Genomic DNA, 26068 nt, shown 5'->3' with positions numbered 1-26068 from the left:
ACGGAATTGTGCAATCTGAAAGCTGAGTTCGGAAATCTTGATTGGGCAGGGGGTTTTGGGATCTGCAGTATAGCTCATAATTTTTATCGATCGATCGGATTGTTTTGAACATACGACTTGAATTTCACATTCCTAGCGCGTGATATGGGTTCCGGAGAAGGTAAGCCCCATTGGAGCGTATATGATGGCGTGAAGATCATAATCGCGGCGACACCTGAGGCTCTGATGGCAGAGATCGATTCGGCTATTTCCAATCTTGAGCATGCTCGTGCCACATCTCTTCTCGAATCTTCCTCTTCCTATTTCCCGAACCAGAGTTCTGGTGCTTATTTGATGGCTCAATATGATGCCCGCGAGGCTGACGAAGCTTACAAAGCAGGGTGTGCTGCCTTGGCTGCTGGCAAGCTTGATGAGGCTCTCCATTCTTTGAACATTTCTCTTTCCAAATGCCCACCTGATAAGACCTCGGCCGTTGCTAAGCTACAGTCTTTGATTTCTCTTACGTCTCAGCAACTTCAAAGATCTGCCAACTGAACCATTGAAGCTTCTGTTGTCAAAACCTGTTCCTATTTTCCCTTCAAGAACTATGCTTTGTGGTCAGACGCATGCGTCCGGTGAGTTTTTCCCGATAAGTTAATCTGTTGGAATAAAATAGCAATTGCGGGATTATTTTAGAGCTCTTCATTTCCACCGAAGTACTGGACTTGTTTACAACTTGCAAGGGCTATAGCACTTAGGTTCATTATTGAAAATTTTCAGATTTAATCCAGATCCTCGGTTCTGCCCAGACTAAGGTTTTATAAATGGTTTTTAGGATTATCCTCTCATGTTGGCTCTGGCAATATTTTCATCACCAAACAGAACAGAGCGGCACTTCAGCAACTAAAATGGGGATGCACACCTATTTTTATGAACCTTAAATAGGTTCATTAGATAGATCATGAAAATCATGATAACAGAATTTACACTATAACTACAGGATCTCGTTCATTCAACTGTTAATACTCTTTGTACGTCAATTTGTCTGTCATGTGCAACTGAGCATAGGCAATTTGACCTCTCAAGTTTGCTATGAAATTAGGCAAGCAACTGTGCCTGATATAAGATCAATTTTCAATGTCTAGTTATAAGCTTCTGCCCTTGCAAACGTCTTATTTGATCTGTTATGAGAAGTTATTAATGTTTGTTACTCTTTATGATAATGACATGATTGTTATATTAACTGCTACTTTAACCTTGTCTTTGAATATTAATTACGGATGTTGTTGGGATTTTCCTACAATTAAACTGTGGAGCTTCAAGGAGACGTACAAGAATAGATTTGGAACAAGCATTACACGTGGACCCTTCTGGAAAAGTTTCCGTCTTGTCTAGCGTCCAGAGTCCAGACATCTTTGCTTGGGTAACTTGACATAATCCCCTGAAATCATGCGAGTCCATATCTATAATAAGATGGGAAAAAAGATTTTGCCGACGCCGTTGTTTTTTCAATAGTAACTTTCAATTGGAGACAACCAATTTAAGCAAATTAATGAAACAGCAGCATTGGTTGGGTGGTACGTCTTTTGAACCATGACTTTAGCTTAAAGTGTATCTCTGGATAAGTTCCCCAATTCGCACACGGATACAAGCACCATCAAGGCAGTCAAGTATGCAATAAAATCCCCATTGAAATTTATTGCAATTAGTTGGGATGTCTAGGCCTTTTGACTTGTCTTTACCTTGAAGGACGGAAAGTGTCAGTGATATCACTATATCAGGGCGCTGCGAGGCCACTATCAAAAAAGCAGGTCAATTAAAACATCAGCATATGCGTGAATATGCAGGTATTAATAGTTACCGTATATATTCTCATGTTCTGACAAATCAATAAGCAAAACTGGAACCATGGGCGTGTTCTACCATGAAGAGCCTCCAAACCATACTGCTACTAAGAGATACAATTGTCTTGCCGCAACATTGAAGGAAGCATTTTCCCATTGCCGTACTTCCCGTGGGCGGCTTTCAACTGCAAGCCTCAATGAGGAGTGCCCAAACAGCGATTTTGATGAGGAACAGGAAGTACGCTTACCTCACTGATCATCCTTGATATATATTTCATCTTTTCCTTGAAAATTTCCCCCTGACGTGAATTCCATGATTTTATTTTATTTTTTCCCTCCGTGTTTTTCAGGTGGTTGTCTCAGCGGTTAAAAGTAGAGCCATGGAGAGACAAAAGCACAAGCCAAGTGTCGCGAGAGACAACTTTTCCTGGGTTTACTCTCCTGAGACAAGAGAACTGTATATCACTCAGATGGTGGCGCTACATGAAAGGGAAGACGTCGACGATGATGAAAAGGAAGAGTTTTTGTCGGTTAAAAGTTGTTTCTCATGTCACTCAAGTCGTTTGAGCGGAGAACCGTTTTATTCTGTCAAGACAAACTTCTCGCCGTGTTCAAGCTTGAACGACCTTGATTTCTCTGAATATTGGAGGCGCTCCATTATTCAAGAACTCTGTCACTGCGAGGGGTGGCCATTTGGTCTCTGCCGGAAAGCCGTGTTGCTACCACCCCTGCCCAAGTCACCTTCAGAGTCATGGCTGTGGCGTAGAAAGCAGCAGAGTACAAAAGATGCCTAAAGTTATTTAGCTTCTGTTGAAGTCAACCACAGTTTATGTTTCGTATCCGTATAAGAAATAAATTCTGATGTAACTCGTGAGACGAGACGAGAAATGTACGAGTGCGTGAGAGTCATTCCCAGAGTAGAGGATGAATTATGATGCATAATGCATAATGCCCGGCATAAAAGACGACGAATGGAAATGTGCATAAAAACATATTTTTATTTTGTTTAAAAATAATAAAAAACAAATTTCATAAACTGTCAAGTTACAACTAGGGCGTTTGCAATGCCTTAGCTGCCGTTGCTGGGACGCAAGGTCGAGCTGATGGACGGGAAACCGGGGTTCATAGAGAAAAGTATTATGTATAGTGGAAGCCAGGTCACAGGGCAGTCCAAGCATAGACAAACTGCTAGAAGCTGCTCGGAACGGTGAAGAAGCTAGACAGAAAACCTTTAGTTGCATCTCATCTGGTAGGGAGAACTGAACCAGGAAAGACGTGAGCGGATACTCGGATTGATTCACGTTCCGATTGGCTATAGCATTTTTGAGCTTGCAATAGGCCAAGGATATGTTTGCATTTTGGAATTGCCGTGCAGGAACTGCAGAATATCATAGAAGTCTATGTTTACGTACCTTTAAAAAGTCCAATTCGAACAAAATTTCTTGAACTGGAATCACCAACAAAGCTGCGGAGACTGAAAATCTCCTTCAAATTATTTTACAGCAACAATAAGGCGCAGAACTTCGCAATTTCTCTATCAGTCAATTAACACTTACTGGCAAACAAACGCTGGACTATTCATTTTAATCAGCTATGTTTGATCGGAAATCTGTTTTCTTCTTAGTTCTTATTCAACACAAATTCAATTAAGTCCACAATCACATAGGAGTATAGGACTAATAAATATTGAAACGATCATTATCCCCAAACAATATGCAACCCACCGCTCCAGCTGAAACGCTCACATTATGAGGTAGAAAAGGTTAATCAACATCAGTTTCCGCTGACAAACAAGAAAGTGCTCTTCTTTTTTGGGTAAACATGAGTGCTCTGAGTAATTGAGTGCTAGACATATAATCAATAACTCCATGATGACACTGACTCTAAAACACAACTGTGTCAAGCATCATTCCCAAAGTCTGAACTATGTTTGAAGACATCAAATTGGAAACATGCTCTTCGAGATGTTTTTTGGCATCTTGCCTACCCACGTTGGCAATTGCAAGCTTCTCTGGTGGCAACTCATCCTCCTCCTGCACGGCTTTATTGTACTTGATGGCTAAGTTCAGCATCTCCTGAAATAAATCAGAGATATGCAATCAATAAAGAGAACCATTTATATCAACATGAAGAATTACTTAAATAACAGGCCACTCATTCTATAGGAGTTGAATAATTGATCCCACAGAGTGCTTTAGGCGTTTAACATCTGTTATAATTAAAAATATGCGTTTGATGAAAAAAAAAAATTATAAAAAAATGTCGTCATCAGGAGCTGAATAATTGATCCCACAGGGTGCTTTAGGCCTTTAACATCTCCTATAATTAAAAATACGCGTTTGACCAAAAAAAAAAAATCTACATGTGTCCTCATCCCATATGGGTGAGAGGAACAAATTGGAGCGTAAAGAATTAAAAAAATGAGGTACATTTATTTCCGTTTCATGATTAAAAAAAAAAATTATCTTACCTGAACAGTCTGTTCATTGGTTTTGGAATGAGCATCAAAACGCCTCAGCGTCAAACCATCAGTCCATTTCTTCTTGTGAAGGTTTAGTAACATCTTCTCTTCGAGCTCATTCTTCCTATAATTAATGGCTATGGAGTAATAGTGTCGATTCAAACCATGGATAAGAGCCTATAAAGGGGGCAAGAATAAGATATCAAAATCAGAATCAAAGACAGAAAATTGTGGAGAAGTTTCACAACTGAAAGATATTCACTGAACGCTCACTTGAATAGATGGCTTATTCAAATGCCCTAGGTTAGATGTTGTCTGCCTTGGTTCCTGACCCAACATCATAGTTTGTGGATTAATCAGCCGAAATGCATCAATTACAACCTTGCCTTTAACACTCTGAATAGGATCCACCACCACGGCCACAGCACGTTGATTTAAAGCCTCAAAACTCTGTATTATACAAAGCATATAGTCAATTTATGCATCAAACCTTTGAATAATTTTTTGACATTATTTTCCCCTTCCTGGTTTGTAACAAAGGAAGTACAAGACAAAGACAAGAGGTAACCTGTTGTGTATTAATGTCCACTCCGGAAAGCCAACAACCAAACCCAGGATGTGAATGATACCATCCCACAACCATCTCTGGTCTGAAACACCAAGACAAAGATTTATCAAAACCCATATAATCAACAGTGCAATATGATAGGTCACCAACTATAAAGTTCTATTCTTGGAAGCATGAGTGGGCTGTTATTGGAAATGAGCAGTAGGCTTACCTAGCTGCTGGATAACAGAAGCGGGCACTGGAATAAGTTAGATAGAAGACACAATGGGTGGAATGCAATAAAGGAGGGAAGGGAGAGGTGAGTATCAGAAACGGCACCAGCTTGAGCAGCTGAGGAGGGTTTCTTTTTCCTTCCTTTCAGAAGAATTCATTAGCAGTAGCAAAAGAGGTTAAGTCTGAGTTGCAGGTGCAGCAAGGCAAGGAGTAAGAAAGCACGCGTGATTTTAAACTTAATTGCTTCAAATAAGGATGTTTTTCTCATAATTGTTTCGCATCTAATTTTTTTTTTTAAACAAAAGTAATTCATTGAAACAAGATGGAAAATGCAGCAACTACAAAAACAGCTTAACTTCCATGATGTTAACTCTTAGTCACGATCTCATTCCATATCCTAAGAGGATCAAGTCAACCACCCTAGCATTCTATAATAAGGGCTTTTATACTAAGTAATATTTACCATTGTCTGTTAAAGATGATAAAAGGAACCCTACTAAATGACTAGATTCTCGTTAATTACGATGCTTGCACGCCCACAAGTAGGGCGTCTACATCATATAATCTTTTGTATACTGAAAAATTTTGGCTACGAAAGGAAGTTACCGCAAATACACAAAAAAGCACTCAAGCGCAAGGGACTTCCAAGTTAAAGGATTCAAGATAGAAACATTCGTATTTCAACAACGATAAGAAGCAAATCAAAGGAAAACGATAATACCTTCCAGTCTGTTTCAGCATATCAAGCATGTTAGTCTGAAAAACATGATCGACGGCTTCAACACTAACACCAGTACCACTTTGTGGCATCGCAAAGACATCTACAACGCGGACGGTATACTCATCCACAAACTCCCCCAGCATCAAACCCATAACTTCCATGGGAACACCGGCTCTTCCTATAAATCACATCAACTTTCTCAGAAAAAAGGTAAATCATGAACAAAACCAGTGCTTTATGATATTTCAGACAAGGGTTCTAAATCGCTGACTGCATAAGCAGAAAGGGAAGGGGTAATCCCAGAACCCTAACCACTCCTGGAATGTAAATTTATCCCTGCTCAAAACTCAAGATTCCTGGAATTCTGCTAGGTTGTACAGTCATGAGATTCAAAAGACGGAAAGGCATGCAAAGAAAACTAACCGTGTTTGAGCATTTTGAGAAGGGCCAGCGAGGAAATATAAACCTGCTCAGAGGAATCAAGTGTCGGCGAGTCAGGAGGTGGGTGCCCCAGTGCACCTCCAGCACCTGCAAACATCCTCTGTAGCCTCTCCATACCCGATATCTCTCACTTTCCCCTCAAATCTGGGAGATAGCCTCTAGTTTCTTTTCAGGCAAGATTTCCTCGACAATACTTCAACTGCAACTGCGCTCTGCTTTTGAACGAACAGAGAATTAGAAACACCAGCTTTATATTGTTCTGTTGGGCCTAGTTTGTTTCATAAATCTGGCCCATTTGTTTTCAAAGCATAACGGCCAACAGAACTGAAGTACCGAACACGTTCCTCCTTATGGCCTGTTTGATATGAGGTATTACATTTTAAAGGATTGAGAATGAAATTGAGATTGAGATTGAGAATGAGACTAGAATTAACTTTTAAAAATTATATTTGGTATGACATGAAATTAAAAAAAATGAAATTGGATTAAACCAAAAAAATTGACAAAAAAACTCAAATACCCTCATCTCTTTCCTTTCACCCTTCTATCTTTATTGTGCTTCACTTGTCTGAAGAAAACCCAAAAAACAAAAACAAATTTAAGAAGCATAAATTAAAGATTTGGGAATTGAGGAATCAATCGGCGACGCAGTAAGAATGAAGGCGATGGCTGTAACACCCTCAAAAATACAAACGAATTTTTCGTAAATTATTAAAACCATTATTATGGTAGAAAATTTTCTTACCATGATACATCCAAGATAATATACCACAGGCCTTAAAATATCTCAAAAAGCAATTAGAATCATGAGGGACAGACAGGATCCTCATGACATGATATTTAAATTAGGTCATGAATCAAGAGGGACAAACATAACCCTCTTGGTCAAATAAATACTTTTAATAAAAAGGATTAGAGTTTACATGCTTCACAAAGAAGATATGTCCTAAGTTGGCACAAGATACATTGTATAATCTAAAATAAGAGGCAACGCAAAAGATGGTGTTTCATACACCATAGTTACACCTCTGGTGCTTTCTCGGCCGGACTCGCTCTTGTAAAAATATTAATCACGGGGAATAAGACTTAAAAGTCCCAGTAACCAAAAATTAATATGTAATGATGCATGCGGTTGTAACTAATCATGCGATTGCTAAGTGGGCACACAAAACATTTAACCGAACAATATTTTCAAACAAACCGAACAAGTATTTAATTTGTATGACTGCACCTTATATCCTCCTTTTCGCCATGCTCGGACGCCAAATCACCCGGCCAAAGGTGAGTTGGACCAAGCGACACGCCACTCATTGGGTCCAATGAGGGCTTACCATGTGGTAATAATTAACCGAACAGAAATTCCCATTAACACCATACATTAAAATACCCTGACAAGTCATGCATCATTCAAATATCCAAACAGGAATATATCGAAACAATAATATCTCATCATGATAAACAAAAATAAATTTTTAACCCACTTGGCAATAATTTCAAACAAGTATATATACAGTATTTATTTTTAATAATTCATAATTTTTCCAAACAACAAAACAACACATAACCATTCACAAACACACCCATCACAACAAATTAATAATGTTTACCTTGTGTCTTGAATAACAAGTTCCCCTTCACAACTCCTTTTTTACCACTATCTTTGTCAATATAATCTACATAATTATTTCAAATACTATATATTAATTTTACATTAAAATAAATAACTCTAATTTAAAGAGTTAGAAAGTCTTAGATCTATAATCCATATTAACACTAATTTAAGATTTATGCCTCATTTAACTTTCTAAATTTTTTTTCTAAAATTCTCGTATCACAATTTCATCCTTCTATATTCTAAAAATTCATTCAAAAATAAATTAAAAATTTTAGAATTATCCTGAAGCCTCAAATCACCTTTCTATAACCTCAAAAATACCTATTCATACTTAAATAAATATTTAATAATCATAAGTTTATCCCTACATCTCATATTCCACATAAATTCAACCATATAGATCTAGATTTTAACTCAAAAATTCTTAAACATGAGTTTCAACCTCAAAAAAATATTCTATAATATTTATTATATCCCTAAGAGTTTTAACTTATATTTTTAATTCATCATATCATCAGATTAACTATCATATAGAAAAATCCTAATCAGAATATTTACTCTATCCTACAAAATAATCATATTACTAGAAAGCTAATATTATTTAGAAAATAACTATAAAATTAATTTTGTAATTAAATAAATTTTTAAATGCTAATCTAAACAGGAAAGTTAGAACATACCTGAAGAAAAAGAAAATAATTTCCCCTTGCGAGAAAACGCCGAGCAACGTGAGAGGAAGAGAGAAAAATAATATAAAAATGGGATTTTGGGTCCCACAATTATATATTAAAAAAAACTATAGGATTGAATTTAATTATTCAAACTCTTGGGCCAAAAGTTGCAATTTCCTCTAAATTGCATCTTAGCCTCTCATGCTTCCTAATGCACACACCCCCTCCTTTTTATACATGAAGGCACCTCTTCTCTTCCCTCATCTAACCAATGTGGGATTTAGAAACAACAACCTTCCACCCTCTTTTTTTTTTGTTCCTTCTACCTTCTCTTTTTTTTAACACACACATAAAAAAAATTATTTATGTATTATATCTTAACTAAATGTTGCTTATGTGGTTTTAAATTTAAATTTTAAATTCATAATTAAATACATAACCATAATATTATTTCTAAATAACCTCAAATAATATAAATTCCTATTATTATCATTTTTTTTCCTCAAAACCTAAATTTTACAATTTCTTTATTATATAAAAATCAGGATGTTACAATGGCAACAAATCTAAGCCCACGATGATGTTAGTGACGACTGAGGATGAAGAACCCGAGATCGTGAGTGACTAACGAGGTGACGACTTATAAGGTCACAAGTGGCAATGGCAATAGTGTTAGTGTAGTAGTTTGACCATGGCGACGACTGGTGAGGTCGCGAGCAGCAACGGCAATGGTGTCGGTGTAGGAGTCTGACCAAGACAACGATAAAGAACCCAAAAACTCAAATCCATGAGCAAATAGTGGAGATGATGAAGAATTGAAACTCAAATCCAAAAGCGAACAGTGGAGATGACGAAGAACTGAAACTCAGATCTATAAAAGAGGATGGTGAACACCTGAATCAGAACCAAATGCAACCACGATGCATATGATACCTGCAACCACAATGATGATGGGGATCCCTCTTGGCTATTGTCAAATTGTCGACTCTAAACAAGGACAATTTGGTATAGAAAAAATCAATCCCAGCATTGTCTTTGTAACACCAAAAGGTAGGTGGTTTTGTGTAATCTCACATGACATGGGACTGAGTTTGGCATTGGTTTCACCAATGATGCACACCAAATATGATAAGTTGGGTTTATTCAATTTCAATTCCATTCTCACCTTTTCAATGCTTCTTATCAAATAAGGCCTATGGATTGTCTTGATTGTTGACTATAATCTTGGCATATTTCTAGACCTGCCAGATGATTTCATTTCTTCCATTCCCGTATGGCCTAATTTGTTTTTGATATTGAGGTATGTTTTTATTTCAAACATCTTTTTTAAATAATTTTAATTCTTTTATTAATAAATGAAATAATTTTATTTATTTATTTATTTTTTTGAGGAGCGTTGTTTCGAACTTTTATTTTCTAAAAAAATAATTTGGGAACATCCACTCATCAGTACCGGCAATGTTTCGTCTGATGGTCGGGTTCGGTCCCGCCTGGCCTCCATCCTCGACTGCAAGTACAACTTCTAATTTCTGAAGGTAAATTATCCATAGACTGAGGAAGATCGAATTTTCTTCTCGCTTTTCTTTCATTGATTTGATGAGATTCTCTTTCTTTTCCTTTCATTACTTATTCGTGAACACTTCCTTGTTCTCTAAAATTCTTTCCGATCGTCTTTAGGCTTGCTTATCAGCAAAAGCATGCTGCCTCTCACCACGGAGAAATAACAATAGCACTTGCTGTTACAAAACAATGTATCGATTCCGTTTGACTTCCAGAATAAATCATCGCTTGCTTCATCCTCGGTATATATCTTCTTCATCGACATCGAGGAAACCTGTCAAACCGCCTGACAATGTAGAAAATGCTCAGGCAGTCCGGCAACAAGCACCCCACCAACTTTCTGGTCCTCTCTCCCCTCTCCCTACCACATCTTTCTCTCGCAGTTCTGTTATCGTTGCTTCTGCTACTGTGGTCTCGGCTTTCCTGGCCTCCGCAGCCTTCCTCTTATCGGATCACCACCGTCAAAGGCAACCCGATGACGAAGCCTCTAATAACCTATATGCTACAGTTGAACGAGCGATAAACAAGTCCCGCGACTCCTACCAGAAGGTTTTCCATCACCTCAAACAAACTGGTGTGGCCGCTTCGGTCCTCTGGCATTCGCTAACGTCTGTTTTGTCTTCGGCCAACCATGAGGTTCGTTCCGGTTTCGAGATTCGTGTTGCGGCGTTTCTTGCTGACATTGCCGCCGCAAATTCTAGCCGCAGGGCTGCTATTGTCGGGGCGGGAGGCGGTGCCGTGGTAGATTGGTTACTTGAGTCGGTGGCTGTTGCCAAAGATGGGGGTGGCACTCAAACGGAGTCAGCAAGGGCGCTTGCTTACTTGATTGCCGACCCTAACGTATCGGCGGGTGTGCTTGGGCGGCCTCATGCCATTCCAAATCTTCTCAGGTTTATATTTTCTTGTCAGCCTCGGCGATCTAAGAAGGTATTTCTTTCTAGTTAGCCGACCTCTTTAAATTGTAATCTTCATGATGCAATGCTTGAACTCGTAGTTTAGGATTTGCAGAACAATCAGTTTAGTTGATGCCAAAGCGTGTCACTTGAGTTTATTGCGATGTGCATCATATTGTCTCTAAACACTGAAGTTTAGAGTTACCATTTACTGTAGTAATTATTTATTGAACTATGTAATTTATGTTCCTTCGATGTTCTTTTGGTTCCTTATTCTATATCAAACATTCTAACTTCTCTTTCTCCCTCGCAAAAGCCTAGCATTAAAAACTAAGTCTGGAAAATGCATATTAATCGATGGTGACCCCTCATTGTCCAAACGAAATCTCCCCATTGAAGCCAAAATTTATTGTTTGAAAAGTCAGTAATTTCTGGATTGAATTTAATGGTAAATCGCCTGACTTATGCGATATTGAAGTATTACCTGGGCTGTTCCTGCATCTACGCATAAACAAGAAAAGGAATTAGCGTTCTAAAGTCTAAGCAGTCCTCCTCTCTTAGAAAATACTCACGTTTTGTTGCAGTTTTATTATTGTGTAAGAAATATGTTTTATTTTCTTTTTTGGTAATATGTAAAAAATATGTTTAAATTTGTTATTCATATGCCCCTTTTGATTAGGTTCTATTTGTATATAAAATATTTCTGACATGTCATAACAATGCTGTCGTTTTAAGCATTCGAACATTGTTTTATGAATTTTTATTTGGATATGTTAAATTTATTATATTAATGCCAAAGAAACTTGCGGCATTGTTGATAATTTCTATTTTAGTTTTAACATTAGCAACATCAATACGTTTTTGCTGCTGCAGCATTCAAGACGAAGTTCATTTGATATTTATGATTCTTTAAAAGGTAGGAGCATGCTTGTGGCTGCCATTATGGATATGGTCACTTCCAGTTGTGACAACGCAGAAGAGGTTTCTTTTAAGCCACCGTTGCCTGGAAATGCTGAACTGGGAGATATTGCAGCTGCCTTGCAAGTTATTGAGGAAGGTTGTTTGCATTTGGATGAACCACGTGAAAGTGAAGATGACAAAGATGGAGGGACAGGAAGTAAAGGGATTGGGATCAAGATACTTGATGGTACTGTGGGTTTAGGTCTTTCAAGGACCAGCATATTGATGAAATTGGATGATTCTGATTCTAGTCATGCAGCACCACTAACGCTTCGTACTCCTAAAACTACCATGTCTGAAAATAAGCATGACAATATATTAGCACAAGAAAATATGGTTTCTGCTGTTGTTCCTGGTCTCTGGGATGATTTACTCTGTGAACATGTTGCTGTTCCTTTTGCTACATGGGCGTTGGCAAATTGGGCATTGGCATCAGAGATTAATAGATGTTCTATACAAGAGCTGGATCAAGATGGAGAGGCTATCATGTCTGCTTTGACAGCACCTGAGAGATCTGTGAAATGGCATGCGAGTTTGGTGGCACGGTTGTTGTTAGAAGATCGCAATATCCTTTTGAATGATTTTGTTTCTGATTGGAGTTCCAGTCTTCTTTCTACTATTTCTCAGGCATGTAAGCATGAAGACATTTCCCTGGCTAAGGTTGCCTTATCTGCCTTTGTGTTATCTGTTGAGAGATTTTCCAGTGCACAGAAAATAGTTATGGAGAAGGGCCTTAATTTGATGAGAGACATTTCCAAGCAGACTACAAAGCATAATCAGATGCAAGAAGCAGTGGCAAAAGTATTAGAACTACTGTGCACCAAAGAACTCCATTTATCTCTTGAAGATAGTCAGAAGTGGTCTGGCATTCTTCTCTCCTGGGTTTTTGGAAAATTTTCTTCTGATGCTTTACGATCTTCAGCCATAAAGATTCTTTCTCGGATCTTTGAAAACCATGGACCAACATCTGTTTCAGTTTCTCAAGGATGGTTAACCATGCTGCTAACTGAAGTCCTGAGTTCCATCAAGAACACAAATGATAAAGGGGCCAGTCAACCTAAAAATAATCAATTGAAGGTATAGATCCTTTTTTCTTCCTTTTTCTTATATCTAATTAGCTTAGGTTTGATATTATTTTACATCAGTATGTGCATGCGTTTGATCCTCTTTCTTTTTTCTGATAAGTTGAGGTTAAGATGACATTTCACATTATGTGCTGCTGCAACTTCATACAAAGTTTTAATGTAATTCTACTTATGTTAATTGGCAGACCTCAATTAATAATTCAAATATTTCTTCTGCTGCACAAGTTGCAAACCAGTTAGCTAGTGCTGCTACTTGTCTAGCAGTTAAGCAAATGGGAACTGCTTTTGATTCTGAGGATTCTTTTCCACTGGCAGATTTTCTTTCTCTGGAACCTTTTGTGGGAACATTAAAAAACTTAAAGAAAGATAGTTTACTTAAACTAGATGCTGCAGATTCTGCCTCTGCAACGCTGAAAGGAATAAAAGCTCTGACTGAAGTTTGCAGCGAAGACTCTCGATGTCAAGAGAAAATTGTTGATTTGGGGATTTTGTGTTTGCTGAGGCGCTTTTTGCTGAGTGATGATTATGAGAAATTGGCGGCTATTGAAGCATATGATGCATCTAGGGCCCATGAGGGGAGGGAACAAATTTCAAATGTTGATAGGGAGCCATCTGTGTCAGATACAAATGAATCATCCCGTGTCCGAGTTCCACCTACGGCTCATATCCGTAGGCATGCATGCAGATTGTTGAACATCCTTTCACTCCTCCCCACAGTCCAAAAGGACATCATAAAAGATGAAAATTGGTGTAAATGGCTTGATAATTGTGCTAATGGAAGGATTCCAGGATGCAGTGATCTTAAAATTCAAAGTTATGCCAGGGCAATACTCCTAAATATATTTTGCAATGACCAGTTTTTGGATAAGAAGTCTGGAAGTGGAAGCCATTCTGACGCTGGTGCACAAATCAACAAGAGCTTGTGTCCTCGTTATGATGACACAATATTCTTGATAAATCCTCATCTTCCCCACTGGAAGTGTCCTCAGGAAACAGGTCAAGAGGATATGAGATCAAAGGACATATCTGTGGCCGCTGCTGATAATGAGGACGGTACAAAACCCTTGAATGATACTAACTTCTGTGGTTTTGTTGATATATCTAAAAGCAGCTTGGATGAAAAGACTCCTCCATTAGATGTAGTTTTTGTCCATGGCCTTCGTGGTGGGCCGTACAAGACTTGGCGCATAGCTGAAGACAAGTCCTCAGCTAAGTCTACCCTGGTTGAGAAGATTGACCAGGAGACAGGAAAGCTTGGAACCTTCTGGCCTGGTGAATGGCTTTCTAATGACTTTCCTGATGCCCGTTTGTTTACCCTCAAATACAAGGTTTGTTGTTACAAGTTTATAAAATGCTTGTATCATCAATCTTGCATTTTTTTTTAAATAAAAGAAATCTTGATAGATCTAATAGCTTTTGTGGAGTCAGTGTTCCCTTCATCAGCATCTAACTGTCAAATTAATAGTTTATGACTTTATGTAGACTAATCTCACACAGTGGTCTGGAGCTAGCCTGCCTCTTCAGGTTAGAACTTTTCCCCATGCGTTCATGCATTGTTTTATATTAATAGATCAAGGAAAGAACCATATTATGCTGTGCTGTGCTGCAAAAGCAGCATGTTTTGAGCCTTGATTGGGGTTTGCAGAAAAATTTCTTTTGTACTGCTATTGCAATTTGGGATTTGCATTAACTTATACCAATGTGCAATTGCTGCAATAGTTCCTTTTTTCAGGAGACTGAAGTCCTTCTATTTTCTGGATTTCAGATTTTATAAGTTGGACAGATTTTGTGTATGGCAATTTATATACGTTTTAATTGTACAATAATTTCATGATCTTATTTCTTTAGTGAAAATTCTAGGAAATCCTGTTACACGGCTCCTTGAGGGCTATTTGCCACCAATTTAGTAGGCATTGATTGGTCTTGATGATTGAACCTTTGCTTCTTTGGAAGCTCAGAGTCAGAGCCATGGCAAATGCTTTGCTTCAAAGGACAGTGTGGTCTTCAGTGTTTGGCCATCACCCTAGTAATCTCGTTACTTAATGATCCTTATGATTCAAGGATATGGTTTTTTCATGCTGTAATCTGACTTTAGTAAATTTGAACTTTGAACCTGGCGGGGTTATAAGTTCTGAGCTAGTTTCCATCTCCTTCCTTCTGTTCCTTCATTTTCGGTTTGCCAGTCTCTATGTTTCTGTCTGCAAATGAGGGGCAAATAACACTGAACAATTTCCCATCCCCATCCTCTCCTTCCCTGCTGCTTGGCTATGGTTGGCTGGCTAATTCTACCTCTCTTACATCAGCTGTGTTCACATCTATGTTGCTGTTTCTCTCTCAATTTACATTTTGGTTTGTTGCCCTCTGTAAATTTTCAGGAAGTTAGTTCTATGTTATTGGAGAAGCTTGTTGCTGCAGGGATTGGGAAGCGACCTGTTATTTTTGTCACTCACAGGTGTGCATCCATTCTTTTCTAGCTTTCTGTATACTCATTGGCGTTATTTTTTGGATGTATCTTTTGACTGTTAAAGCGATTCACGCTTCACAGGATAACCATTGACTATCAAACTGACCTTTCTCTTTACCATGATGAACAAGTAGAGCTGTAAAAGATAGTGCATGAAAATGACAAGAACTAAATCAAAAATTACTTGGTAGATGAGGAGTTGAAAATTTTGAAGTTGTCTACAAAAGATAAGTAGAGAAAGAAAGAACAAGTTAAAATAACTACTTTCTAAACTGCTATTAGAATTTTAGCTTATTGATAGAACATTTAATTGTCATAGTTTCAAGAATTAATAATTATAAAATTGGAGACTTAATATATTCATTATATGTTGCAATTTCTCTCTTTTTATGTTTTTAAAAAATAGTCACCTCATTCATAGACTGTATTTTATATTAATAAGGACTAGTAAGAAAATACTTTTATATATATATATATATATATATATTCAGATTATGAATTTTAAAACCTAATGTGATGCAATGGTCCAATGTGATGCTATAGCCCATTTATTAATCTATGTAATTTATTTTCTTACTTTCCATAGAGGGAGCGGTTCAGCTAAGTATTGTTTGTATAATAAAACTTTTGGCCCTTGGATGATTTGCTATTTGCTTGAAGTCCTTTTATTCAACAAGCCGATTGCTATAAGGTTTTTGTTCTAAATGCATTTGCTAAAGGTGTTGAGATCCTAATGTTGGATCAAATAGCGTTCCAATTTCATATATTTTGTCTGTACGTTTCATGATTTAATATATACAGTTTTCTGTTGTTTGCAGTATGGGGGGCCTGGTTGTGAAGCAAATTCTGTATAAGGCAATGGAGGGAAATTTTGATCACCTTGTGAATAATACCATTGGAATTGTAAGTCCTGTCTCCAGTCTCCTCAATTGCATGAATGATTTCTGCTTGTGTTCACAATAACTTGTTTTAAAATCTCCTTGCAGTTTCTTTATTTTTGACGTTTTGGGTTTTAGGTGTTCTATAGCTGCCCACATTTTGGTAGCAAACTCGCAGATGTACCTTGGCGAATGGGGATTGTGCTTCGTCCTGCTCTATCAGTTAGTATAAAGTTGCTGGCACATGTTTAACAGCAGATGTTGATTTTAAAGTTTATTTCTCATTCTGATAATTGCTGTATTTAAAATATTTTTTCAGCTCTTAATTCTTAATGTTTCATAGGTAGGTGAGCTAAGACGCGGGTCTTCAAGATTAGTAGAGCTCAACGATTATATTCGTCACCTTCACAAGAAAGGGAAGCTTGAGGTGCTCAGCTTTTGTGAGGTAGTCAGTGATTTGGTTTTCTTTATTTAGTTGTTCTGCCTGCGTGTATTTGTTGATATGAATCGCTGATGACTCTTTTACAGACCAAAGTAACTCCAATAGTTGAAGGTTATGGTGGATGGGCCTTTCGAGTGGAAATTGTCCCTATTGAATCAGCATATCCTGGTTTTGGTGAGCTGGTGGTGAGTATATTGTGAAATCCTAACTCAATTGACTAGAAGGGGGAAAAAGAGTAATTACATAAGATTCTCTTAGTTTCTATCTTTTAAGTTTTAAGAGAAGTAGAGAGCCAGCGTTGATGACATTTTCACCGTAGTGTCATGCCTGGAACATATCTATGTTACTTATAGGTAATCCTAAAACTCATTCTTAACCTGCTTGAAAAATTGCTGGAAATGTCTCCAGAGGGGCTTTCGACATTCTAGTGATGCTTGAATATTATCAGTCCCCCCCCCCCCCACCAAAAAAAAAAAAGCCACGTGTGAAGTTCCTTTTTGGGCTTGGCTTTGACTGCCTGTGCGGTTACTAAAAAAAGTCTTTCTAAAACTATTATTATCTGGATGGATGTCCGCATGTAACGTCCATGTACTAAAAGAATGCCGAACAACATTCACCTGCAAGTCCTGTCAAGATATGTAAAGTTTTTTAGAGCTTCAGGTGTTGACTACCACAGCATTTCCTTTGTCTAATTACATGTTATTTCAGTAGGACATGCTATAGCCACAAGATGATTAAGCCCCGATTTTTGAGATATATGAATGACATCTGGGGATGAAACAATTGTGGGCCACATATGAAAGCATTAAAATTAGCATGATAAGCAAGTATTGCACTTCGGTTAACTCATCATATTTAAGAAAGAACAGCCATAAGGTTGACAAGTAGTCATTAGTCATTATTTTTTAAAACCGAATAATTACAAATGAACTGAAGTAGAATGCATTTTCCCCAAGCCAAACTGAGTTCCTTGCATCTCTTTTTGTATCGAGATTGGATCAGGGAAACATCTGAGCTGTTAAGAGTTTTTTACTTTTGTTTATCTTGGAATTTGAAGCAGGTTCTGGAGTCAAAGGATCATGTAAATTCCTGCAAACCTGTGAGCCGCATTGACCCTTCTTACAGGAGACATTAGAATTCTTGCGGAAATTAAAAGTTAACTATACCTGAGACGTTTTAGATAGAGTTCCTGTAAATACTTGTACAAGCTCGAGGATTAAAGACTTGATAGCTTATACGTGCATGTTTGGGAAGCTCTAGACGTCAAACAGGCGCCTGACGCTTCAATTTTGGGATCATGAGCGGAGCAGCTTTCCTGCAAGTCTTCTATTAGATTTGGGCTTGCGAACTTGTTTATTTTCTATTACTCTCCTGTGTATTTTACCTTTAGGCAAGCTTGCTGCTAGCTCCTGGGACTTTGTATTTTACTTTCCTCTATATTACACTCCTTAATTTTTCTTCTTATTCGGTTAGTTTTCGGAATCCCGGAATTTTTTTTTTCAAATAATATTGATGCCCAGGAGAACATTTGTACCAGATCATATCATCTGCATAGATGATCAACAAAAATGATACATTTGATTCATGGTTCACGCCTTAAAGACGTACATGACAAGCGGCCAAAAAAAAAAGACGTACTAGACAAAATTGAGTGAATGCCATAAAACCTAAAAATAAATCAATATTGCCAGAATCACTCTTCCGTGGGACGATTTTCCTCCGCTTGCTGTTCGGAAACTTGAACTTTGATCTTTGGTAAAGTGAGAGATGGATATTGTTGAAGCACTGATAGAGCTTTGGCCAAACTGATGCCCTGCTCTAACTCCTTTGCAGCCCCCCTGAGCAGCTTAGCCTTGTTGCCTTTCATTCTATTCTTGATGTGTCTCTCCTCCGTACAAACTCTGATCCTATCAAGCTTTGGAATAGCCTTGAGGACATGTATTAAATATAAATAATAATCACGGTAACGTCATGTTTCTCTCATAAAATATTTATTTAATTTTACCTTATTTTCATTGAGTGCTGGCTGCTGAGGGTAAAATCTAACTTGTTTAATTTTTTAACTTAATATATATATAGTCGTGGCGGAATAGTCTATAGTATAGAATATAAAATTTATGGTAAATCACTCTCCCCGTTCTAAATTATAAAGTATATTTGAAAGAGTTTTTTTATCTCAAAATATAAGACACTTTCAATAGATTAATATTTCATTAATATTTTAATTTTAATAATTACTCTTTCTCTCTTTACAATTAATTTTTGTTTCTTCTCTTTTTAATATATTAAATTATGAGTATTTTTGAAAGTTTAAATTTTTATTTTGAAAAGATAAGGTTGTTAAGTATATTTAATGAGATTTATTGATATGTTAGATTTTATTTAAAAGTGTCTTGTAATTTAAAATGGAGGGAGTATATTATATTATTAATAAATTACCCAATTATGCCTTTTATTTTAAATTTAAGCCAGTAAATAGATGAGTTGGGCTGCTTGACTCGCCCAATGTCGTCTAGTTGAATTGGAGATCAGGTTGACTCACCGGACGAAGGCAGATATTGGACTGATGGTGCTGGCTAGTATGGGTCCCATGATCTCATGCTATCAAAATGTTTTTACCCCTGATCACGTGGAGATTATTTCGATTGCTGTTAATTATAGTATTTTTTTAGCGGCTGAAAAAAATTTAGCTATGTTTTAAATATATTTTCAAATTATGAATAACTTGGTTGAGTTCATTGCTAATAGATGCTAGGGTATAACTACTGGAAAACGATATTTGTCTTCCATTTGAAATGCTAAGGTGCTAACCCAATCGAGCCAGACAGCACCACAGCAGGACACACAGTCGGCAATATCTGCAGTGATGTGGGTGGCGGCGAAGCTATCGTACGAGCCTCTCCTGCGAGTGCCGTTTTCATCACCTAACTATGTGCAATTGAAGGTGTCCACAATTTCAACTATGAATGTGAGGAACTTTCAGAGCTCAATTATCTGCTCTGATTCTACCAATTCCACGGCGGTTACTTCGTCCTCTCCACCGATGACGGTAAATAATGCTCCTCCGGTTCTGAAGAAGCGAAAGAGGTACAGAAAGCTTTACCCTGGGGAGAGCACAGGAATCACTGAAGAGATGAGGTTCGTCGCTATGAGACTCCGTAACATCAATGGCAAGAAACACTCTGACGACGATAATAGTTCCGACGTTGCTGACAATAGCAACAGCTTAGAAACATCCAATGGCGAAGATAATGGCAGTGAAGATGAAACGTGGCAGCCTAGTATGGAGGGATTGCTCAAGTACCTGGTTGATAGCAAGCTCATTTTTACCACCGTCGAACGTATCGTGGATGAATCCACAGACGTTTCTTGTGAGTTACTTGTTCCTGACGCCCAACTTTGATCCTTCACTTGCTCGAATTTTCCTATGCAACAACTTTGCTGCTCTAGTCCCTACTGATCTAATCAACCTGTTAGAGCGTTCATCAGTAACCAATTTATCATAGTATATTACAGACATTGTGATTTTAAATGAGCTGAAATCTTATATTAACATAACTTCTAACATGCTTTACACAAGGATTCGATGATAAATGTGTGGTGCATTATATTAGTTTAGTGAGAAAATACAAAAGTGATGGTAAATTTTAGACTGTGAACCTATAAATTACTGCTCTAGGGTACTCGATAATGATACGTTGCAAATATGATTACCTGGAGCAATTATCTCGTCTATCATTTTGTTTAGACCTACTACTAAACCTCAGGGAAATCCGTTTTTTTATGCATGTCAGATGCCTACTTCAGGAAGAATGGGTTGGAGCGATCGGAAAGCCTGTCAAAAGATCTGGAATGGTTTGGCCGACAAGGATTTATGATTCCAGATGCCAGCTCTCCAGGGCTTTCTTATGCTAAATATCTGGAGGAACTTGCTGAGAATAATGCTCCATTATTCCTCTGTCATTTGTATAATATATATTTTTCACATCTTGCAGGTGGTCAGGTGATAGCAAGAAAGGTATGGATAAAACTCTTCCTGGATTTTTGTCTATGCGATCATTTGTCAAGTTTAGCTTGCAAATTTATGTCATTGTTGTGAATCCATGAGATTTTGGAGGTGGTCTTTTACTGACTCTAAGACCTTCTCGCAGCTTACATGTGTAATGCAAAAAATAATTGAACTTTTTACTTATTTAACTGAGACAGGTCGCAACAGAAGCAGTTCCTAGATGCCTGTTTCCACAGACATACATCCGATGCTATCGGTTACAAATCAATGTTTATTTGATTATTCCAATGTTATTACTTGGTCCAAAAACCCTGAAGTCAATCAAGACTGTATCTTTTTCTTTTATGGGAGGTTTTAATCATGGAAACACCATATGTTCATCAAGGATTTCTGTTATCATATTTTCTCTGTCATTGTGCTGCTTTTAGGTTTCTGAAAAGCTCCTGGAGGGGAAGGAGCTGGAGTTCTATAGATGGGAAGGAGATGCATCAGAATTCCTGAAAGGGGTCCGGGAGAAGCTAAATATGCTTAGCGAGGTTAACGTTTAAGATTACTTCTCATTTGGCTTTGGCATCAGTCATCAATGTTAATAATCAATGTTAAATATGCATTCTATAACTAGTCACATTTTTTATGATTTGTAAATAATGCCAGTTATTGTTCAAATTTTATGCAATGTACAAGAGTCCACCAACGACAATCAACGTAAACTTCTGTGGATATGTAGATAAGAGATGCTTTTGTTGTTGCAAGAGTCCACCAAATTTTATCTAAATGCTTTGTCTTTCTTATTCTTTATCCTGATTCTGGTTAATGCAGCATTGGACTCGAGATGAAAAAAACAGATGCTTAAAAGAAGCAACGAAGTCATTCCGGTTTCTGGGGCAGATTGTTCGTCTGATCATCTTATGAGCAGTTTTCTGATACTTCAATTAACAGCAGTGACTTGATTGTAAGATTCTAAAACTCCCTTTTTTCTCCTTTTATTTATCGTAACTGAAACTTTTAACTAATGGAGCCAAGATGAATCAAGAGGGGCAAATGTTACACTTTTCTTGCCCCCTTAAAATGACGATCGATGTAGTCTAAGAAAATGTATTTTAAATTTCGAGATTGTACAATTATTTTTAATTCTTTAAAATGAAAAACAAAGGAAATATTTTGCTTATCAATGGTGATACTGCATATCAGCTCCCAAATATCTAACAGCCGCCGATAGCCAATATGAATGGAATATATTCAGCTGCGAGCACTTCCTTTTCTAGAAAAGAAATTGAATGGTTGACTACTCTCTTTTCGCGCGCTCAACTTTCATTCTATATTAGCTTTCTCTGTAATGCCTTGTTTCTTTGCAAACCCCCCCTTTTTTTGTAAAGGATCGATCCTGAAAAATTAATGGATCCAAGGCAGTTTATCATTGGTACATTTGAGAATTAACAAAATTCTGTACAGCCAATAGTTTGAAAAGTTATTTCACATGTTAAGATATTCTATTATCTGAAATATTTTTATATAAAGTAATACGAAGAGCTTAACCTTAACACTTGAAAGATTTGTTTTTTCAATTAGTTTATATAAGGATACAATAACTTTATCCTTTTTTTTTTTAAAGTAAATGTTGCAGGTGGTGGGGTTGATTAATGCACTTTGAAATTACTACTTTACTATTATTCTCTGCAAAAACACTTTGATAATAAATCGTTTTTGATTCGTTGCACTAATTAAATTCTTATGAATTTTTAATCACCAGTGACTTGTTTAACCTGCTGCTGTACTTTTGCGTGAATGCTAATGCTGCGACCCGAGCTCAGCTCACAGATGACAATTGAAAATAACCAATTATATACAGTGCACTACATTTAAGGGCTTGAGTCCATCCCAGGCTGAAGAGAACAAGATCACTGGAGAGGCCCATTAGCTGGTGACTCTCTTCGTGTTGCCTTATCATTCTTATCCGTTCGCCCAATAACGAATTGGTCAATGATTTTAACAGTCTGTACAGGGTCCTGCTGAGCTGTGGCTGCCCTCCATTTGCTGGGATACCTTCTCAGATAGCTCAACTGCTCTGCATCTATTGGCTCCATCCCAATCAGGGTCTAGTTTCCACTCCTTTGGAACCTGCACTTGTAAAATGGCATGCCAGTTTCATAAACCGAAGAAAGCATATCAAATTCCCACCACAAACTCAAAAAAAAAAAAAAAAGGAGGTAGTAAGGTAACAGAATTTAGAGCTGGTCATTATCATCGTGTTCTAGAAGCTTAAATTAGGTATCATTCACACGAGAGTGACACCAGTTAAGCAAACTGTGGCTCATTAGAAATTTCCATCTTATACACCTAGCAACTCTTGTGCATCATTCACCTAAGTTTCGAGCAATAACACTCAACTTGTGTTGCTACTAAGTCATGACCAACTCATTTCTCAGTTTACGACAATCAGTGAGTTTACATAGCAAGGCTTTCACGTTTGGGACTCTGGAGATTTACACAACCTAACTCAGCCACATGGGAATGCAATTCTTTCATCCATCAATTGGCCTTCTTCGCCAAGAGGGGTAAACAAAGTATATTGGGAGCTAGCAGCATAGAAGCGTCTTAGTAAACATGGTGCATGCTAATCTTAATCCTGTAAAATTATTAAAAGAATTGAAAATACGAGTTCAACGTCTCTCTGTTTCGTTTCTTCTAGATGGTATTGACCTAGAAGGTACCGAGTCAACGTCGCATCTTATATAAAACAGCAGGGAGAATTATGATTTTTTTTACCTTATCAACCGCAAGAGTGAATGTTGGGCTCTAACGGGACAGTAAGAGCATAAAGTTGGAGTAGCAGAGATGAGAATGTTACAATGGATGTGCGGACATACACGTAAAGATAAATTTGAAATGAGCACATACGTGAAAAAGTGAGGGTGGCACCTATTGAGGAAAAAATGATAGAAAATCGGTTGAGATGGTTTGGGCATGTACAAAGAAGACCAAGGGAGGCACCAGTGAGAAGAGTGGAACATATAACTTTGAGTCCGATTAAGAGAGATAGAGGAAGGCCTAAAAGAACACTCTTGGAAGTTGTTGAACGTGATCTCTTAATTAATAATATTTCTAAAAGCTTAATAAATGATAGAGCACAATGGCATCTTGCAATCCATGTAGCCGACCCCACCTAGTGGGATAAAACTTGTTGTTGTTGTTGTTGTTGTTGGTATTGTTGTTGTGTGTTCAACCGCAAGAGTGAAAACTTCAAGGTCGCCATCGGAATTAATATGAAATCTTGTGAATGCCTTGTAATTAGCAATTCGTAGGGATGAGAAAGCTTCATCGAAGTGGATGTGAAGCCAATTGATGCAAACGTACAAATAGCTTCCAAACACAAACGAAACAGCTGGGGTTGATAAGACCTAAAAGTACAGGAAGACAGAAGCATAATATATCACAGTGCCTCCTCGGGAAAGTGACTCCATTCCCTTCTTGCAGATATGGTTTCGCGTGATAGCCATGACCTGAGAAAATTCACCATGAGTGTTTATATAGTGATCGAGCTCATAACAGTGATGACAATCTAGGGAACCCAGAGAATTTCCTTACTTCGGGAACATCAAATGCAGACATTAATACTTGATACATGCTGGATAGAGTCCAAATGTCCATTGTTCTATACGAGATCGAAGGCCAGTTGGATCTGGAAAGTGCTCATTTTCCATTGATCGATACCACTGATACAAGGTGTGATAGCCTGGATAAAACGGAAGCTACTTAGTACTAAGTATCATGTTCCCCCAATAAAACTACTACACAGTAACTATCATAACACATGAAGCATCCAGAATTGTTTTCCATGTTTACTGTTGTAAATTCATGAGCTTAGAGTCAGAACAATATCCCAAGCCAAAAAAAAAAAAACTATATCATAGTTTGGCAATTCATTGCCCATGCACGTATATAATCGACATCAAGTTGGTGATAACATGACCAATGGAAAAGGTTATTAACGTATTATATAAGCATTCACTATCTATAGTCTCACGAAATGCAGATGAAACATAAATAAATCAAATACACATATTATATCAACATATTTAAAATGAGAAGGAATGCAGGTAAGCAAATTGCACCCATCTAGAACAGTAACCTTACCGGAAGTTGCCAGTAATTTATGTCTGATACAGGTTTCGACACAAAGTTCCATGAGTAACATAAGAGTAAGTGCGGCAGTTAGGTGAGCAGTGACATGAAGAACTCCAATAATTGCTCGTTTCTTCCAAGACACTTTGGGTGGAACAAAAGAATATGCTGCAACTAGCAAAATTATAGCTCCCCCTAGCGATACACAAGAGTTCTCCAAGATACATAAAATCCATTCCCCACAGTACTAAAGAAACTCCTCAATTGACTAGAAAATGAATCATCTTGCAGGATGTGATGAGGTCACACTATAAATCAAGTCAAAGAAAACAGTCACAACTTAATGACATGTAATATCACCTATTCACCTTGTCAGATCTGCAAATATGCTGCCTCTTGCAAGACAGAAAACAAAAGAATGAGACAGACATGGCTTAAAAGCCATGATTTCTATTGGCAGCAAATGCAATGTATCTCAAAAAGGACAAAGAAAGAAATGGAAAAACTCACTTGGGGAAACATTGAAAAGACCAGTACAAAATATATAAATTCCACCAATAACATCAAATTGCCAGTTCTTCTTACGAAATTTTAGTATATTTCCTAAGCAAGCAATCTGCACCAAACCAAATATTTTATATAATCGTGTGCTAGAATAGAGCAGGAAAGTCGTGAGCAACTATTCAGTATTATCGTTCTACTTACCCTGCTTGAATCATCAAAGAAGGATATGCAGCTTTGCATTCATAGGAAACCAAATCAAGCTCTTTAAATTTGCGGAAAAATGGGTTGGATGCAGAAAGGCTCCACCGCAGCCATTTACGAGTAGGTGTCGAGGATGGACTTGCCCATCTGATTTACACAAGAATGACGCATGTAATGATGCAGTCCCCAGCCATTCTAAGTTTAACATCTTCCTCTTAAATAATCACAAATTAGGTGCGAAACATTCTGCCCAGAAACACATTCCAGTACCAATTAAGAAGCCAACTGGGTTCATGAGTATGATGATCACAGAGTCACCCTCTTGAACCTTAATTAGATATGATCGCATTAGGGTGTATGCTTAACCAAGAGTTGGTCAAATAGAGGTGCAAACAAAAAGTGGATTGTATCACAGGTCGGAGATTCAGAGACATGAC

General features: G+C 37.6%; 4 protein-coding genes and 1 pseudogene across 9 annotated transcripts; 3 read left to right on the top strand and 2 right to left on the bottom strand.

Annotated features, from left to right (window-relative positions):
* The first annotated feature begins 1362 nt into the window (after window positions 1-1362).
* On the top strand, window positions 1363-2859 carry LOC129295601 (uncharacterized). The gene is made up of 3 exons (XM_054934141.1): window positions 1363-1790; window positions 1875-2061; window positions 2174-2859. The coding sequence occupies exons 2-3, from the start codon at window positions 1888-1890 to the stop codon at window positions 2615-2617; spliced, it is 618 nt and encodes a 205-aa protein (XP_054790116.1). The 5' UTR covers window positions 1363-1790; window positions 1875-1887; the 3' UTR covers window positions 2618-2859.
* A 610-nt stretch (window positions 2860-3469) lies between these two features.
* On the bottom strand, window positions 3470-6455 carry LOC129295600 (26S proteasome non-ATPase regulatory subunit 14 homolog). The gene is made up of 6 exons (XM_054934140.1): window positions 6210-6455; window positions 5787-5964; window positions 4853-4934; window positions 4558-4734; window positions 4294-4461; window positions 3470-3898 (listed from the first exon to the last, which is right to left on the bottom strand). Exons 1-6 carry the CDS (start codon window positions 6340-6342, stop codon window positions 3707-3709), a joined length of 930 nt encoding a protein of 309 aa, XP_054790115.1. The 5' UTR covers window positions 6343-6455; the 3' UTR covers window positions 3470-3706.
* A 3618-nt stretch (window positions 6456-10073) lies between these two features.
* LOC129295594 (uncharacterized) lies at window positions 10074-18259 on the top strand. The gene is given in 11 exon segments (XM_054934132.1): window positions 10074-11000; window positions 11840-13003; window positions 13197-14339; window positions 14494-14535; window positions 15387-15463; window positions 16294-16378; window positions 16492-16575; window positions 16697-16798; window positions 16882-16980; window positions 17856-17916; window positions 17919-18259. Coding segments are annotated over 11 exon segments (3642 nt in total). The 5' UTR covers window positions 10074-10262; the 3' UTR covers window positions 17966-18259.
* Window positions 18260-19537: 1278 nt separating this feature from the next.
* LOC129295596 (probable inactive heme oxygenase 2, chloroplastic) lies at window positions 19538-23207 on the top strand. Of its 6 annotated transcripts, none has more exons than XR_008589592.1 (6): window positions 19538-20166; window positions 20590-20813; window positions 21233-21340; window positions 21624-21756; window positions 22654-22725; window positions 22807-23207. XR_008589592.1 is itself a non-coding variant. In XM_054934134.1 (5 exons), exons 1-4 carry the CDS (start codon window positions 19662-19664, stop codon window positions 21714-21716), a joined length of 930 nt encoding a protein of 309 aa, XP_054790109.1. In that variant the 5' UTR covers window positions 19538-19661; the 3' UTR covers window positions 21717-21756; window positions 22654-23207. The 6 variants fall into 6 exon arrangements, 3 of the variants coding, with proteins under 3 accessions (XP_054790109.1, XP_054790110.1, XP_054790108.1); XR_008589591.1 differs by having other exon boundaries at window positions 22616-22725; XR_008589590.1 differs by having other exon boundaries at window positions 19539-20166; window positions 22555-22725.
* LOC129295598 (uncharacterized) lies at window positions 22580-25980 on the bottom strand (annotated as a pseudogene).
* Between the last annotated feature and the right edge of the window lie 88 nt (window positions 25981-26068).

This window comes from Prosopis cineraria, unplaced genomic scaffold, assembly GCF_029017545.1.
Source record: "Prosopis cineraria cultivar Desert tree isolate PC_DT_omini unplaced genomic scaffold, ASM2901754v1 PC151, whole genome shotgun sequence".
Taxonomy (NCBI): Eukaryota; Viridiplantae; Streptophyta; class Magnoliopsida; order Fabales; family Fabaceae; genus Prosopis; species Prosopis cineraria.
The sequence above is the reverse complement of the archived record's forward strand: the minus strand, read 5'-3'. Positions and strand labels throughout refer to the sequence as shown.

What these genes read in the sequence shown, in the direction of transcription:
- LOC129295596 (XM_054934134.1), top strand. Translation starts at nt 19,662, where the DNA reads ATGTGGGTGGCGGCGAAGCTATCGTACGAGCCTCTCCTGCGAGTGCCG. An exon ending in GTCAGGTGATAGCAAGAAAG is followed by an intron (nt 20,814 to 21,232) that starts GTATGGATAAAA and finishes TGCTGCTTTTAG; the next exon opens with GTTTCTGAAAAGCTCCTGGA. An exon ending in AGCTAAATATGCTTAGCGAG is followed by an intron (nt 21,341 to 21,623) that starts GTTAACGTTTAA and finishes TGGTTAATGCAG; the next exon opens with CATTGGACTCGAGATGAAAA.
- LOC129295601 (XM_054934141.1), top strand. Translation starts at nt 1,888, where the DNA reads ATGGGCGTGTTCTACCATGAAGAGCCTCCAAACCATACTGCTACTAAG. An exon ending in ATTTTGATGAGGAACAGGAA is followed by an intron (nt 2,062 to 2,173) that starts GTACGCTTACCT and finishes CGTGTTTTTCAG; the next exon opens with GTGGTTGTCTCAGCGGTTAA.
- LOC129295600 (XM_054934140.1), bottom strand. Translation starts at nt 6,342, where the DNA reads ATGGAGAGGCTACAGAGGATGTTTGCAGGTGCTGGAGGTGCACTGGGG. An exon ending in ATGCTGAAACAGACTGGAAG is followed by an intron (nt 4,935 to 5,786) that starts GTATTATCGTTT and finishes TTGGTGTTTCAG; the next exon opens with ACCAGAGATGGTTGTGGGAT. An exon ending in CCAATGAACAGACTGTTCAG is followed by an intron (nt 3,899 to 4,293) that starts GTAAGATAATTT and finishes GATTTATTTCAG; the next exon opens with GAGATGCTGAACTTAGCCAT.